This window comes from Melospiza georgiana, chromosome 2 (assembly GCF_028018845.1).
Source record: "Melospiza georgiana isolate bMelGeo1 chromosome 2, bMelGeo1.pri, whole genome shotgun sequence".
Lineage (NCBI taxonomy): Eukaryota > Metazoa > Chordata > Aves > Passeriformes > Passerellidae > Melospiza > Melospiza georgiana.
Genome location: NC_080431.1, coordinates 102,291,151 through 102,306,724, shown reverse-complemented (window position 1 = coordinate 102,306,724; position 15,574 = coordinate 102,291,151). Strand labels below are relative to the sequence as shown.

The 15,574-nt window shown below is 40.8% G+C and overlaps 1 protein-coding gene across 1 annotated transcript in view; it reads left to right on the top strand.

The window, feature by feature from the left end:
• The window catches only part of GEMIN8 (gem nuclear organelle associated protein 8), a 35,533-nt gene extending 21,898 nt beyond the window's left edge, over window positions 1–13,635 (top strand). Inside the window, exons 5-6 of the mRNA XM_058045397.1 lie at window positions 4,828–5,074; window positions 13,387–13,635. Of these exons, the coding sequence (XP_057901380.1) occupies window positions 4,828–5,074; window positions 13,387–13,498 (359 nt within the window). The 3' untranslated portion in view covers window positions 13,499–13,635. The remainder of the gene's footprint in view (window positions 1–4,827; window positions 5,075–13,386) is intronic.
• Window positions 13,636–15,574: the final 1,939 nt, after the last annotated feature.

The window sequence follows — 15,574 nt, the reverse complement described above, 5'->3', positions numbered from 1 at the left end:
AGGATAAGTTCTGGACAGGAATTTTTTTATTATTACTGCTTAAGCTTCTCAAAGGATATTACAAAGAAAGAAATGTAAAGTGGATCAAACTTACAAAAAGTGTGAGACGTTTTCCCTTTTATAAAATAAGAGAAACAAAGCAGCTGAGTTTCTAAGGACCTAGGGGGGAAATAGTTTGTCTTAGGTCACAGTCTTGCTGAAAGTAAGAGGTCATTTGTGTGCATATGAAGGACCAAATGCAGTGAATGGCTAATACAGTAGTTAGTGTACTCTTCTGGCAGTTCCAGAGCATGGGGGTGGTTGTCTGTATTTGTTCACTTTTCTTTTCAGCTAGAATACACCTGATTAAAAGTCATTCATAACAAGTGGGAGAAGTGGTGAAGGGAGAAACAGTAATCTGAAACTTTGTTTCATAAGTCCTAGAGTTGCTAATGATGGCCCAGAAGTGTGGCATGAGTTAGGTAGATGTGCTGCTTTTGGCTGGGGTAGAATTTATTTCCTTCACATGACTGATTTGGGGCAGTGTTTTGAATCTACACTCGACACAGGGTTGATAATATAGAAATGTTTTTGTTATTGCTGAGTGGTGCTTACACACAGCCAAGGCCTTTTCTGCTTTTCCTGCTGCCATGCTGGTGAGGACCTTGGTGGTGAATGGGAGATTCAGAGGACCCACAGCTGGGACAGGTGACCCCAGCTGACCAAAGGGATGTTCCAGACCATCTGCCATCATGCTCAGTGTATAAAGTGGGGGGAAGAAGAAGGAAAGGGGGGGCATTTGGAGTGATGACGTTTGTCTTCCCAAGTCGCTGCTCTGTGTGATGGAGCCCTGCTCTCATGTACATGGCTGAACACCCTCCTGCCTCATAAAAAACCCCAGAAGAAAACCACAGGGGAGCTGCCACCAGTGCTGCCTCAGCTCTCTGCCTGCAAGAGTGAAAGGAAAGAGCAAGAGCCATGGGCAGGAGAGAGCTCTGCCTGCACAACCCCAACTTCAAAATGGCCAGAACCTGCTGGCCCCAAGGCTCCATTTCCAGATCTAGTGTCTTGAAGACACATTGCCCCTTCTGGGCACAGATAGATATGGACTACAATAACCTTTTGGGTAACCCAGGACACTGGGTGCATGACAGAGCTGGACCTTTTTGCTTTGTGGTTAAAGAGTTCTATTTACTGTGTTTGGGAAAAGATGCCCCCACTGTTTTTGGCCAGTTAATGATGACTTCCCAGCAGAGCTGAACTTGGTAGGAATAAGTTAATTTTGGAGAGAGCTTCAAGAGAGAGAAAGAGCATCTTAGAAAAGAAATGGAACTGGCCAACTGCGAAAACGACAGCAATGCTTTTCCTTTGTGCAGGAACCATCCACCACTGCAGCTGCCTGCCTTGTCAACGTTTGCAAAATACTGTTCCTTGATTGGGGGAAGCTTGCCAGTAGTTGAAGATGAATGCTGTAAAAGAAAGCATGTTTATTTTAGTCAGTGTGAAGTAGAAGGAGGAACTACTTAGAATTGTGTAAAAATTACTTGTTTTACATTTATAACTTGGCAGCCCAATGACTTGAGAATTTGAAATGTGAAACTGATCTGAGAGTGAGCTGGACACTTTGTTGCTGCAGACTGGGAATTAATATTTTGATAACCATGCTATCTGCTTTGTGGATGAGGATGTGTTGCTTGCTTCAGAGGAATTCTGGTTGTCTCCATAGGCTTGTGGTTATAGACAGTTTATAATTTTGTTTGTATTTCCATTGTCAGATTCTAGTTGTCAGCTTTTTGATGAAGAGGTAGTTGCACATTTGGCTCAAGTTGTGCTGCTTTGTATTGTTTTTAAACTAAACTCTGAGGTAATGGATAGAACCCAGACCGCTGGAAATTACAGCACTTCTACTTCCCAGCCCTTGCCCCACCAAAGAAAGTTTATAGTGTGCATCTCAACAGGACAATACTTTCTCTGTTATCTATTCCTTATGTCTATTTTTGGAAATATTGTTTTTGGAAAAGCAGTAGTTTACATGCCCATTTAGTTTCATGACTTCATTCCTTGATAGTCTATGAAAGCAAATAATGCTGCCTACTGTGAGGGTGGTGAAACACTGGAACAGGTTGCCCAGAGAAGCTGTGGTTGTCCCATCCCTGGCAGTGCTCAAGGCCAGACTGGATGGGGCTCTGAGCAACTTCATCTGGGGGACACTGTCCCTTCCTGTGGCAGGGGGGTGGAATCAGATGATCTTTAAGGTCCCTTGTAGCCCAGATAACTGATTTGAAACTGCAGTGTATTCCCTGCAGCTGCAGTGGTATTACCAGCAACAGCTGTCATGTTCTGTGCTCAAATCCAGCCTTTGGTGCAAAAAAATGTGGGTCCTTATAGCACACTTCTGTCCTGAGCCTCTGCCTGGATTCTAGACCTGATTTATGTGTCTAAAACTCTGTAATGCAATCACTGTGGGACTTTTTGAACCAGTAGCTATGGAACAGCAGAAAAAAAGCTAGAAAGTTACAGGCACTATATCTGATTAGTGTAAAGTAAAACACTCCAGACATACATCAGGTAATTCTGAGAATGGAATTTAAATTGGTATTATTATTTTGATTGTTACAATTAGGATCTACTGATTTATGAACTACTCTGTGTTGAGAAATGGAGATTGATGCACACTAAACTGTAATCCACTCATCCATCATGAAGCTTCTGCTAGAGACCCATTTAATTTCCGAACAGAAGAATTCATTATCTATCTCCAGAGAAATTTTTTTCTTAAGGATCAGCGTGTGCAGTGAGCTATCAGACAGCATTCTACAGCAAACAAGAGAGGAAGCAGCTGTCTCTAGCATGCAGTTATGAAACAGAAGAATTAAAAATTTCCCTGGGCAATACAGAAGTACAAGGAATTATCTAGTGTCCCAAGAGAGTTAACAAATATGGGTCCAATTCATTGCCTTGCTAGTTTTCCTGTGTAATCTACATTGGGAGACATTGGTTTGCCAGCACAGTCTTGTTTGGTTTTATCAGTCTAAAACTATTCAGTGTAATGTGCATGAAGTTTGTGCTTAAAAGCATGCTGTGCAGCTGTGGGCAGTGTGGTGTCCCAGGAGCTTGGTTTCAGTGGGGTGCAAGGTGTAGCCTGGGTGCTATACTGTGCTGAGCTCTCTGTAGACAATGGTAGAGTCTTTAATTCAGACCTTCTGGTTAAAATGGCCCAACACCAAATAAATCTGAGTCTTCCAAAAACACATATGGACTCTAATGTATATTTCCTTGTGAATTCTGGCAGTGCAGCCTAATGCAGGGGTGTGCCCTTAAAGCAAAATCACAGAAATGGCTTTCTGGAATAGATGGCTAATAACTCCTCAATCCCTTCTATGACCAATACAAATGGTGTTTCAAATGAAATGACAGGACAAAAGCTTTCTGTGTCTGTAGGACAAAAAGATCCCAAAATTGAAGTTTCTGATTGTGTTGTTTAAAATATCTGTTTTCTGTGAGTGCTGTTCAGGGGATAATTCCTTTAGGAAGGCTGACAGTCACTTGGCTGCTTGGTACAGTACTTTCCAGTATAAAAATAAACTGCAGATGTTTGACACACAAATGTCAGGATATTTAACTTTGAGTTAAAGTTTGCAGATGCCATGTATGTTGTGGAAGCTAAATCTCTGGGTTAGGGTGAAAGAGAGAAGAAGTACATGGCACCAAACGCTGAGAAGTATGTCTTGTGTGTGACCAATGCATCCTGACCTGTGGACACTCTGTCCTTTTTGATGTTCAAAAAATCCCAACTGCTGTCATCACTAGTGAATTGTGCCTGTTACACGTGTTTGAGGATGCTCATTTGTTATTGAGGAGTTCAGCTGTTGGGTGATTTTCTCTCTCTTGTAGAAATGCCCTCATAAGAGGGGAGTTTTGTGTAGCACTCTGATGTTTTAACTGCACAAAGCATTGTTTCTTTCATCAGAGCAGTACCCAGGAAGCAGAAGTAAATTTGGACATGCCGCAACCAAGTTCTTGCTTCCAGTCAGGCTTACCACAGCATTTTTGTTGACAGATTGGTCCGAATGTTTCACCTCTTGAATTGTTTTAAATCCTCTCTAAAAGACGTGATGCATGCTTTATGTTGGTGGTGTTTTGTTTGTTTTCAAAGCAATAGAGTAAGGCTGCCAGCTTTGAACTTTGCAAGTCTTGAGAAATGGCTGAGTTTGGACAGTTTATCTAAACACTATGCTTACAGCTGTGTTTCATTGAATGCACTTAATGGCTGACATGACAGACCCGTTTGTTCATTTTCACAGAGTAGTAACTGATTACATTTCTCTTGGCTATCATTCAGCTAAAGTTGCATTGTCCTGTGCATTGTTTCCTTTCTCAGCTGCTAAGTCATTATTTTGGAAACAACTCTCCTTTTTGTTTGATTTTTTTGGTATGGGGAGTGGTTTGGGATTTTTTGGTTGGGTTGTTTCACTTGGGAGGGAGAGGGGGGTTGTGTTTTGGGTTTTTGTTGTTTTGTTGGTTTTTTTTCAGGGCCATGTGTGTTTGGGGGAGAAATGGAGCAATGTTGATTTTTGCTTAGTAGTACTAATACAGAGGCTTCCTACACGTTTAGGATTCAGTTCCAGGATCTTCTTCATTTCTCCCCATTTATTCCAGCCTGGCTTTATAATGATATTTAATAGGAATTTCTTTAGGGAAAACGAGTGCAGCTGCAGCATAGAACATACGGATTTTTTTCCTTTTAGACCTAGCTAAAATACGAATATATAATATTTTTAAAGTTAAAATAAAGCATGATTATTTGACAGCCCAGTAATTTACATCTCTTATGGTTTATTTGTCCAGGGAGGCAGCAGCAGCTGGAGGCTGAGGACCCCTACGTGGAGGCTGATCAGGACCTGCACTGGCGGGTGGAGCGGTCAGTGGAGCCGCCCACAGAGCGGCCCGGGGAGAGGCGCATGGCAGAAATGAAGAAGCTGTATGGTGCTGAAGCTGCCAAAATCCAGGCAATGGAGGCTGCCATGCAGCTTGTCTTTGATAGGAACTGTGACAAAAAGCAGCCCAAATACTGGCCCATTATTCCCCTTAAGCTGTGAGTACCTGCACTGTGCTCTGACGTGGCAGATTAATCACACCAGAAATAAGTAAGAGATAAATCACACCAGTGCTACAGGGTCAGGTGCCTCAGGCTGGGCTGCTGAAAGAACAAACTGCAAGTTTGGTTTTGGACTTTAAGGGAGAGTCTGGCAAGGACAGTATGTATTTCTTTGGCCTTTTTTCTTTTACAGTGTCTGTCAGTGGTGTTCACATTCAACACACATACAATTGTCAAGTAGTAATAGGAGGGACAGGAATATCAAACCTGTCTAAAATTCAGTCATTTGATACTCACTTGCCTTGACCACACATGCAAGAAGCATAACAATGTCCATACCCAGTGAACTGGGAAAACTTAAAGCAATGCAGAGAAGAGAAAGACTTTACAAATTATCTGCTCTTCCTGTTTAGGAATTTGAGTGATCCCATTTTCTAGTCTTATTTAACATAGTAGTATTAGGATCTTGTTTCACACAGCATAACTTGAAGTGTTATGTCTGCTAATCTTGGATTTTTTTGAGAATCAGGAGCCCACTGGCCAAGATACAACTTATCAAATTACCATAGCCCAGACATTGGAATTCTTTTTAAAAGGTTTATAATAAAGCAGGAAGTTTTTCTTCCAGACTGATACTTGTCTGGCAGGAGTTTGACTCTAAAGCAACATTATATAGAAAAATGTTTAATGAAGGGGTGGGAGGATGGGGCAGAGGCCTGATGTGGTCCTGTCTGTTAGAGATGTGTTTAGCAGAAGAGAAACTTAAGAGGACACAGTGCTATTGGAGCCAGTGCCTACAGTGATTTTTGCCTTTCTAATAAAAAACAGCAATGGGCTTGAAGACTTGAAGCTTTAAAGAAGGCTTATTAGAGTGATAGACTGTATCTGACCGATGTTTACAGAGCTGTGGAAGCCAGGTAGCCCTGTGGGCTATATGTCAGATTTATGTGCAGGTTTCCAATGGCCGAGTGCATAGGACATGCACAAAATTTAAGCATAGGCAAGTAGATCTGTTTTCATCCATCTGCACAGAGATGTGCCTCTGTGTGTGCTCATCCATCTGCACTAGCTGGTTTGGTTCTGCTTCTGTCACTCTTTACTTTGGGCCAGTTGTGTTTGCCCCACAGAGTGAGGCACACTGGTGGTTTGTGTAAATGAGGCTGAACTGGCCCCTCAAAACCTGTGGCTCCTTAGAAAATGGCTCCTTAGAAAATGGTGCTCTGAATGCTTAAAAGGACTCTCTGCTGATAAAATATCATTGTGGATTGAAGGGCAGTAGTTTGTGACATTGCTGCATTTCCATGCCAGGGCAAAGGAATCGTCTGCTGGTTTCATAGTGACACACTCATCTGCCTTCCTGGCAACAGAGGAAGGTTACAAGTAAAATTTTAACTTCAGTTCATGCTGACTGAGTGTCCAGAGTTTCTCTGTGGCATGTGTAGTTTGTAATGCACTCAGCAGTTGCTGTGCCCTCTGCAGCAGCCAGCTGCAGCAAAACAAGTCTGCAGTGCAGTTTGGAATATCTTTGCTTTCAGTAGTAGTTACTGTTTTTTCAAAGCAGAATTTCCATGTCAGTTCCACATCTTTCACAGATGAAGTTAAACTGAACACTGAAATGAAAAAGCCTCCAGTTTCCAAGACTTACTTCTGGTGTGATTAATCTGAAAAACTTCAATGAGACAGGAGAGAGAAAAGGATTATTAACAGTTCTGCATTTGTTGTCGCTCTTGTTTTTGGTGGGTTTTGTCAAAAATTCAGTGTTTTGTTTGGGTTTCCTTCCTTTGACCAAATAAATTTTCTTCTTAACACCTTGTAAATTACTTTTATTTTTTTATATAAACAAACTTCCGTACTTAAAACTCTTCAGTTCTTAGATAGTAAAGCTTTCTTTTAGCTGCTGTATTGTTTAAGGAGGATTGAACTTAGAGCAGGAGTGGTTTCAACATATGGAGAAGCACGAGGAGTGTTGACAGGACTTTCACAGCAATGTCAGGCAATACCACACATGCATGGTGTGGTGCAAAATGAATGGGAGGGTTGCTGTATCCACTGGGGGAAAACCTTGTCACAGATTAACATGCATAAATTTCTCTGTTCCTATTTGAAATGTTTCCAGTGTGGTGATGGTGTTTTCCCTGTGCAGTTCAGTTCAGAAAAAAAAGGAAGAATGGGTGAGGTAGGACTGGGCTGTTCTTACTTTTTAATACAAGTTCCAGTTCTTGCTGTGGTTGATTCTTTATCCAACTGGTTCTGCTAGCAGAAGCAGAAATTCTGGTCTCAAAAAGTATTTGTGGAGACCTCATATAAGACAAACATTGAATTCCTTTCCTACTTCACATAAAATGTAAAATAAATCTATAAAAAGAAATATATAAAGGAAATTACCTTGCCTTTGGTTCTTTTAAGTATTTTTAAGAGAGTTTAATATGCTTTAAAATGCTATGAGGTTAGAAGGAGAGAGAACTGGATGAATTATTCCTTAGGAGCTACCTATTAACTCCTGAAATACCCTTCTGCAGATTTAAAAGTTGCTGCCAAATAATCTCATTTCAGGGTATAGGCCAGCAAAAGGGGACATCTGGCCAACTACCCCTAGATGTACCATTTTGCTGGAAATTCAGCAGAACTTGACAATTCTGTGTTGCAGTTCTTTTACTCTATCTTCCATGTCATTTTACATTTCTGATAAACACCTCACACAAAAGCATGTGATCATGGAGGAAATGCAGCAACAACTCAAAAATGGCACTTCAGTTGTCTGTAACATTCACCTTTCTTGCACACATGTATTCTGCTGCAGTCCTCAGTCATGGGAGCATGTGCACCTTTTTTTGCCCAAAGACACAATGTTCCTTGACTAGAATGCAGCTGTGGTGCTGCAGACTTGATTCCTCCTTCTCCAGAAGGTTGCACCTTTGCTTTCAGTTATGCCAGCTCTTGGTGTAGTCCTGCCCAAAGGGAATTCTTCACTTGCTGGTGGTACTGTTTCTCATGAGCTTTTCCCAGCTCCAGTACAAGGATTATTGTACCCTGAAGTCAAAAATTGTCATCCAGTCAGTCTTCATTTCAAAAGCTGGTTTCCTCATTTGTTACAAACAAATCAGCTTTATTTTCAAGAGAAGAGTTTGTGATTGGTTGTAGGTGCTTTGAAGATAGGAGAAAAATGTAATAGGTCTTTTCTACTAAAAGCCTTCTTAAGAGGAATGAGCAAAAAACCCCTTTCAGAATTGGTGTGATATAAATGTAACATGGAAATGAAGCAATGACCTGTTTCCTACTGAAAGAAAAATTGCTTACTTTTATGGTGACGTTGTCAAGGGCTCTTGTTCTTTTAGAATTTTTTCCCCATACAGCAGCTGACAGCTCAGTGTGCCTGTGTGTACAGAGAAGAGATTCAGCCCTTCTGATGAGCATCATTTTCTCAATCAACATTACAGGTAGGTATTCATCCTTTTTGACAGGGGTCTCATTAATGGCTGGCTGCAAACATCTCACATTTGGAAAAAGTGTTAATAAAAAGCAACTTAAATTTCTCTAACAGCCTTTATGAAGGATAAGCATCACATATGTAACACATAGAGATCTGGTCATTTGTGTCTTTCTCTTAGTAAAAGCTTCTCATTCATTATGTGAAATATGTTGTAAATATTGGTGTGTTCATCTCTTGTTGCACTAATAGCAGTCTAGCTCTTGATGTGGAAATTGAGAAAAGCAAGACACAGATTCAGCTGCTTGAATTTTGAGTTTTAAGTGTGATTTTTGGCATGCTGGGCTGAACATTTTGGCTGAAATTAGAGAGGGGCCAAGATAATTGCCCAAAATGTGAAATATAGTCTGTCAAAATGAAACATCCCAACTCTGTTTTCCTTCTGGTTTCTTTAAAGTGTAAGCTCCTGGAAAATGTATTATTTGATAAACAATACATTCATGCTGTGACAAAAATCTTTTTTCATGTTTGTGTGCTAATCAATCAGCTGTCCACCCTGGCTAACCTGTTGTCTCCTGTGTTCCTGCATGGATAGTCCAAAGGACACTAATTCTTATGGACTCTTTTTTAGGCAGAATAGCAGCCTGTAAGGGAGTCTCAGCTGCTTCTGAAGGGTGGTTCTGGCCTCAGGGTGTTCAAGGCTTCACACCTCTTCCTGGATTCTCACATAACTGGAATTGCTGAGCTGGCACACAGTGACAGTGCAGAGATGCTCACGGTGGGTGGGTGACAGACCCTGACATTGCCATTTGGGTGTTGTGTTGGAGCCCTGGCTGTCATGGCAGAGGAATTGCTTGGACTCAGTCCGTTCTTTGGAATTGGTTGTACAGGCATCAGCCTCAACTACTAATATTGACAGGCCAGGAATGCTCTGTCTGGCTTGGCCAAAAGTGGAGAAAGACTTGCTTCTCTTGAGCTTGCAGGGAGTAATGGAGATTCTCTGAGCATGGATTTCATTACACAGTCACAGAACAAATTTTCTCCCCTTCAGTCATTAATCCCTTTCTTCTAAGAAGGCAAGCAAACAGAATAAATGCAAACATACATAGTTTTTGAAAAGAAAATACTTTTCAGCCTAATGGTGCCAATACCACTGCTGGTTCCCTAAACTACATTGAGATCTTTTGCCTGCAAAGCCTTTTGAAAAACCAAAATACACATAACTGCTATCCCCATGACTGTTGTTTTCAGTCATCCCAAAGACATAATTTGTGGGGAGGAAGGAATGAGAAAAGAGGAAAGAATTGGTGGGGATTTCTTCTAAATAGAGTTACAAGTGGTACTCCTTAACTTTAAGAGTTTGTTTTAAATAAAAGCAACAATTTCTTGACTCAGTAAGAAGTGAGGAAAAGTCTATGAGGAGCTATTAAAAATAAATTACACCACTGTCTTTGGATGTCCGTAATCTGGACCTTACTGATAGCTGGGGAGGGCTAAAAAAATAGTGTTTTATTCATGTCCCCTAGACAGCTGCCATCAGGTGTTGGCACAGGAAGATAACAAGATTTCTGATTTGTTTATAGAGATGTTTAGAATCTTTCCACATGCTTCTACTGGAGATGAAGATTGAAATCCCAGTCCTGAGGTTCAGCTTTCAGCTATCTCATGCATTTTCTAGTTAGAGCAACCCCTCCTGTTTGGTGATTCAGCTCCACCAAAGTTTAGTGTTATTGAGGTCAAAAGGAGTCAAGTTGGAAGACACCTAGTGCTAAGCTGTTTAATGTAATCCCATTTACTTGTTATTTAGCCCGAGATTCAGTAAACTCTTTTGGTCTAGGCTTGTACAAGCAGCCAGCATGAAAAAGTCTCTGCATTGTATTTCAGCAATTTTGATACTCATATAGCTGTGTTACTCCCATCCTTTGCATTGAACAGGAAAAGATGTCAGTCATCATGTCTGGTTTCTGCTACCTCCAGCAATAACATCATCTCATACATTTCAGAAACTAATTAGGAAATTCCATTTCCTATCACCTCCACATCTGCTTGTTAAGGCTGCAAGGCCTGCTTCTCACTTGCAAAGTGTAATAAAATACCAGGAAATTTAAGTTGTCCTTGTCAGAGAGTTGCAAAAAATGTAAATGTGGTTACAGATTATGTATATTAGGCTTTTTTTAGAATTAAGATCCTATAATATCTTCTATGTGGACTGAAGGCAGGGACTTCATAGAAATAAATGTTTGAAGTATGTTTTTACTTAAACAATAACTCATCAAAGGCCATGCTTCTGGTCTGTAGCATATTCCATGAAGTGGCTGAGTAATAGCCGAAGGCTCCCCTTCTGCTGTCCTTTCCTGAAAAGTGGTGAGGTTGAGATAAAACCTCAGCCAGTTCTGCTGCAATGCACTTGAAACACAAGTTGTGTCAGTTTCTCCAAACAGAATAATTCTTACGTGACTGCAGAATATAAATCTGAAATGCATTTTAAACCAATAGCAGTCAAATGAATAATACACTGTGTAATGGGAAGGTAGTAATATTCACTACTTTTTATCAGTTTTTCTCTATATATGTTGATGAATTTAGGATTTCCAGTAATGCCAGACCACACTGCAGTAGAGACAAGAAAATATTTGTTGAGCAAAGCATGACATTTTCATTGAGATTGCTCTGCAACAGAGTTGTGTCAGCAGTGCCACAGCTGTTTTGCTGTCCTGTTTTAATGTCACTGCCCTGGGTGTTAGGGGCACACTGGAAGTCCTTCCTCCTCAGAGAAGCCCCATAACTGAGCATGCTCTTACCAGCTGTTTTTATCATTATATTCTGGCCCTGTGGTCCTTGTCACCTTTTTCTGGTGCCTGCTGGACTCAGATGTGCCAGCTGTACTGTTTTGCTCTGAAAGGATGCTGAGTGTGGGATATGTGTGATGACATGATGGTCCCATAGCAACAGGCTGTGATATCATCAGTGCCAGATGGTGAATTCTTTCAGGGACACATCAGAAAGAACAGCTGTGCTATAGAAATTCCTTATTCCAGAACTGCTCTTCTCTATCACCCCAGAAAATAGAGAAAATGGCAGAGAAAATTTTTCCTCCTTTGCTTTTTGTGTTGAGCAGATCCCTCTTCAGGTCACCTACCACTCCAGTGTGAGAGCATAAACGTATCTCCAGAGTGGAAAGTAATTTATAGAGAACTTGTTAACAAGATTAGTTATTTGCCCTTCATGCGTGTGTTTTCCTATGCAGGCCTGCTTTAGAAAGATGTCCTGTACTTTCTCTGTCAACAGCAGTTAAATCTTGTTTAAAAGCAGAAAAAGAGCTGCCTTACTGTCTCTTCCCTTCAATAGCTCTTTTAGCCTAGCTGTGTTACTTGCATTTTCAGGTCTACCAAAATGAAATCTGTTTCTCTGGTATGGTTAGAACTAAAGCTTTTTGTGGTAAATACATTGATAATAATTAGCAGCACTGGTGATTTGTGTTACTTTTTGAAACTGTCATTCCATGCACAGCCTGCAGTGCAATAGTCCCATCAGCATGACAGAATTGTTCACCTCAATCCAAGATGATAGGATGTCCTACTGGAATAAAACATACCAACTGCTTGTATTGTTGGAAATTTTTAAATACCTCCCTAAAAGCCAGTAATTAAACAATTTTGTTTTGCTAGTTAAACTTCCTTCATGACAGGCTTTTGAAGTCAGAATTTATGTAAAACCCTTAAAATGCTAAAAACATTCAGCAGATTTTCAAATACAATGCAGATTTTTTTCATTCTAGTAGGATGCCCAAAATTATTATAATAATTGTAAAGAAAATATGTCCAAAAACTGTGTTGTGTTTCTTGATTTTCCGAAGTTATTTTGATTTCCTGATTTCCAGTATTAAAATCTGAGGTGTTTTCTAATATAATTCTTAGCCGAGCAACCTCTAAAATGTTGAGTGGCTTAGCAGCTGCACTTCCAAGGCCTGAAATAACATCTGAATATATACTGAATGTGGGAAAAACACCTACACTGCCTCTCCCACCACTGCCACCCCCATGAAGCTACCTGGAATTAAATGAATATGCACTGTGATGCATTTTTCTGGCCACATCCATGACACTTTATATCTCCAAGAATCCAACTGAGCAGTTTCCTGGACTTCTCATTTCTTCAGTTCTTTTCAGCACACAAAGTCCCCTTCCTGACTGTGTCTCTCCACCCCAGCACACGCTGTTCTGCAGGCTGATGATGCTCTCTCAGCCCCTGCACTCCTGTCTGCCTCGCACAAGGAGGGCAAAACCTGTTGCCTGGACACTCAGTTGCTGGCAGAGCACATGAGAAGGACTAATGGAGGTGACCAGATTTTCTGATCAATGCCTCTGGCACCATAAATGCTGAAAGCAGAAAGTACCAAGACCCTTCCTACAGTATTGCCCCTGGCCTGTCAGTGGGTAAGGGAAGAATTTTCTCTCCTCTTTTCCTACCTAAAAGAAAATCTCCTCACTGTTGTGCAAATGGTGGGAATTGTGTCACTGCCAGTTTGTTTCTCTCCACTGCAGCCAATCACCCAAAACCTTTCTGAAGTTGCAGTGCAATGAACCACCACAATCCTGTTGAACACCAGGGAAAGGCTTTTGTAAGACTTTCCCCTAGTGGGAGAAACAATTGCTGGATACAGTGCCTGGCCTGCACAATCCATCTGTTAAATTTATGTGTCTCAACAGTACATCTCAGTCAACTGCACCTCCAAGGGCAAGGAGTAACTGTAACTTGGGAGCTCAGCCATTTGGAAGACTAACCAGGCAACTGTGATCTATTACCACCCAGCAGATGAGGATGTTGCTAAGGCAGTTTCTCAGTGTAAGAATGATTTTATCTCTTTTTTCTCTCTTTTCAGCCCTCTTGGCCAGCTGGCATCCCGTTTTTTCCCTTTCCAGCAGGCATTGGTTCAGTTTGGCGTGATCCTTCAGAGTGGGAGCAGCAGCCTATTTAGAGCTTCAAACACGTAAAGACTGACTGGCTGGAACCCCAGAGAACAACCTAGCAAGAGGCTGATGAGGGCACTTAGCCAGACCATCTCTGAAACAGTATTGTTAAAAGAACCTGATGTGCATGTTAAGTAAACATCAAATATGCAAAACCCAGTACATGTAACTTGCAGATAATAGCATAAGGTAATGGGCCCTATCTCCAAATAAATAATAGCACCCTCATAATCACAGGCAGTTTCAATATTTTCTGTTCACTTTCAATGCCCTCTGGATGGGTCAAATCTCTAACACAATAAAACTCCCCCAGGCTCCAGCAGGAGCTGGATTTAGTATTAAACCCTGGGTAAAATGAGGGAAAGAAATTTCTCTTGCACACAAACAGGCAAAAGCTCTAGAATAAATGTGATCCAGGAAGTTATTATATAAAGGCATTGATAATTTCATTTGCATATAAAATAATAACAAGAACGGAAGCTAAATTATCCCATATATACAGAAACCCTGGGTGTTCAGGATTGGCTATTCATTATTCTCTTGTCATATAAAGCAATTCAGTCTGCAGCTGCATTTCTCTTACAAATCCAATTCAATCAAGAGAACCAAAACATCATGAGCAAACCCACTGATTTATCCACCAGTAAAGTGCTGATACAGGCCTCTGTTCCTGCTGATAATAAATTTTCTGCATAGCAGTGTTGGCTCTCTCTAGGGATCTCCCATTATTCTAATGACTACAGATTTCAAACTTAACCACTGGAATTTTTCAACCTGAAAGTCTATAATGGCAGGGTTCAAAACCTGTGGGAGTCATAGGAAAGAAGGGACATGAGCCAAACCATCCAGTTGCCTCAGAGATGTGTCTAGATGAAACTGCAGATAGAGCAGCACCTGGTGCCTTAGAAAATTGCTGTAGTAGGACCTTTTTTCCCCCTTTCTGAAAGACATTGTCTCCCGTTTTGCTCATCACTTCTATTTCCCTCAGTGGGCTTGCCTGCAGAGCTTTGCCTCCCTCTCTGCACCTTTCCCTGGCTCCTGCTTGGTTTGTTGCCTTAATTGCCAGCCTGCCAGGCTCATTTACCTGTGCCTCAACCTCTGTTCTCCTGCAGAACTGCAGGAAATGCTCTGATAACCCCTGGTGGATGTTGTCTCTGGTTCCTCCTGCACACTGTCTGCCGCCAGGGCTCTGGGCAGTCACCTCCGAGCTCATCACAGCACCACCTTGTTGATACTTCATATTCATGAGCCCTTACACGCTCCTTCAAGGCCTGGGATGCACTTCTGCTTCCTTTCCAAGGTGATTTCAAACAGTGTCACTTCTAACAGCCCAACGGGTGTTTGAAGTAATGTTGTCTTTTGGGAATAATTCCACAAGCAGCAATTTCTGTAGCTTCTGTAACAGCCTTGGGTCATTTTGTCTGCCAGGTTCTTGTGATGCTTGGTTTGCCTGTGGCCCTTTCATCTTTTAACACAAAGAAGCTATTTCCTTGGAATATTGGATGGCAGAATTAATGTTCTAGGCTATTTGGCAGTTACAAAACACTCATGTTCAGCCTGAACTTTATTAAAAGAAGTACAAAAAGTAAGAATCCAAATTCACCTATGACAGTATAATGTGTTTACTATAGCTTTAATAAAAAGTTTTATTACATTCCTCACTTGGAATATTATTTTTCTATTTGCTGAACATAATATCCAGGAGAACAAGAATCAAATAACAAGAGTTTTTAAAAAGTGTTCTTTATTTTAAAAACACAGGCACTCCTATCTATCTTATGTATGCTATAAATAAAGGATAAAATTATTATCAATGTAAGATACTTTACACTTTCATTTACTTTTTTATCTCTCCTAATTGAAGAATGGATACCTATAGGTGACTAGTGTGTTCTGCTTTTATGTTTAATCATATACTTGTGCATCTGCAAAAAATTAGCTGTCTGTACTGAAAGTAGGAGGAAAATGCTCTTGTTTAGAATAGATATTTGGATTTTTTTAGGAAAAAATCACCAGGCTTAGTCTAGGGAATGAGAAGTTACATTAATCTTCCAAACTCAACATTTAATATCAAAATGTCATCTTGTTACTTTTCAAGTT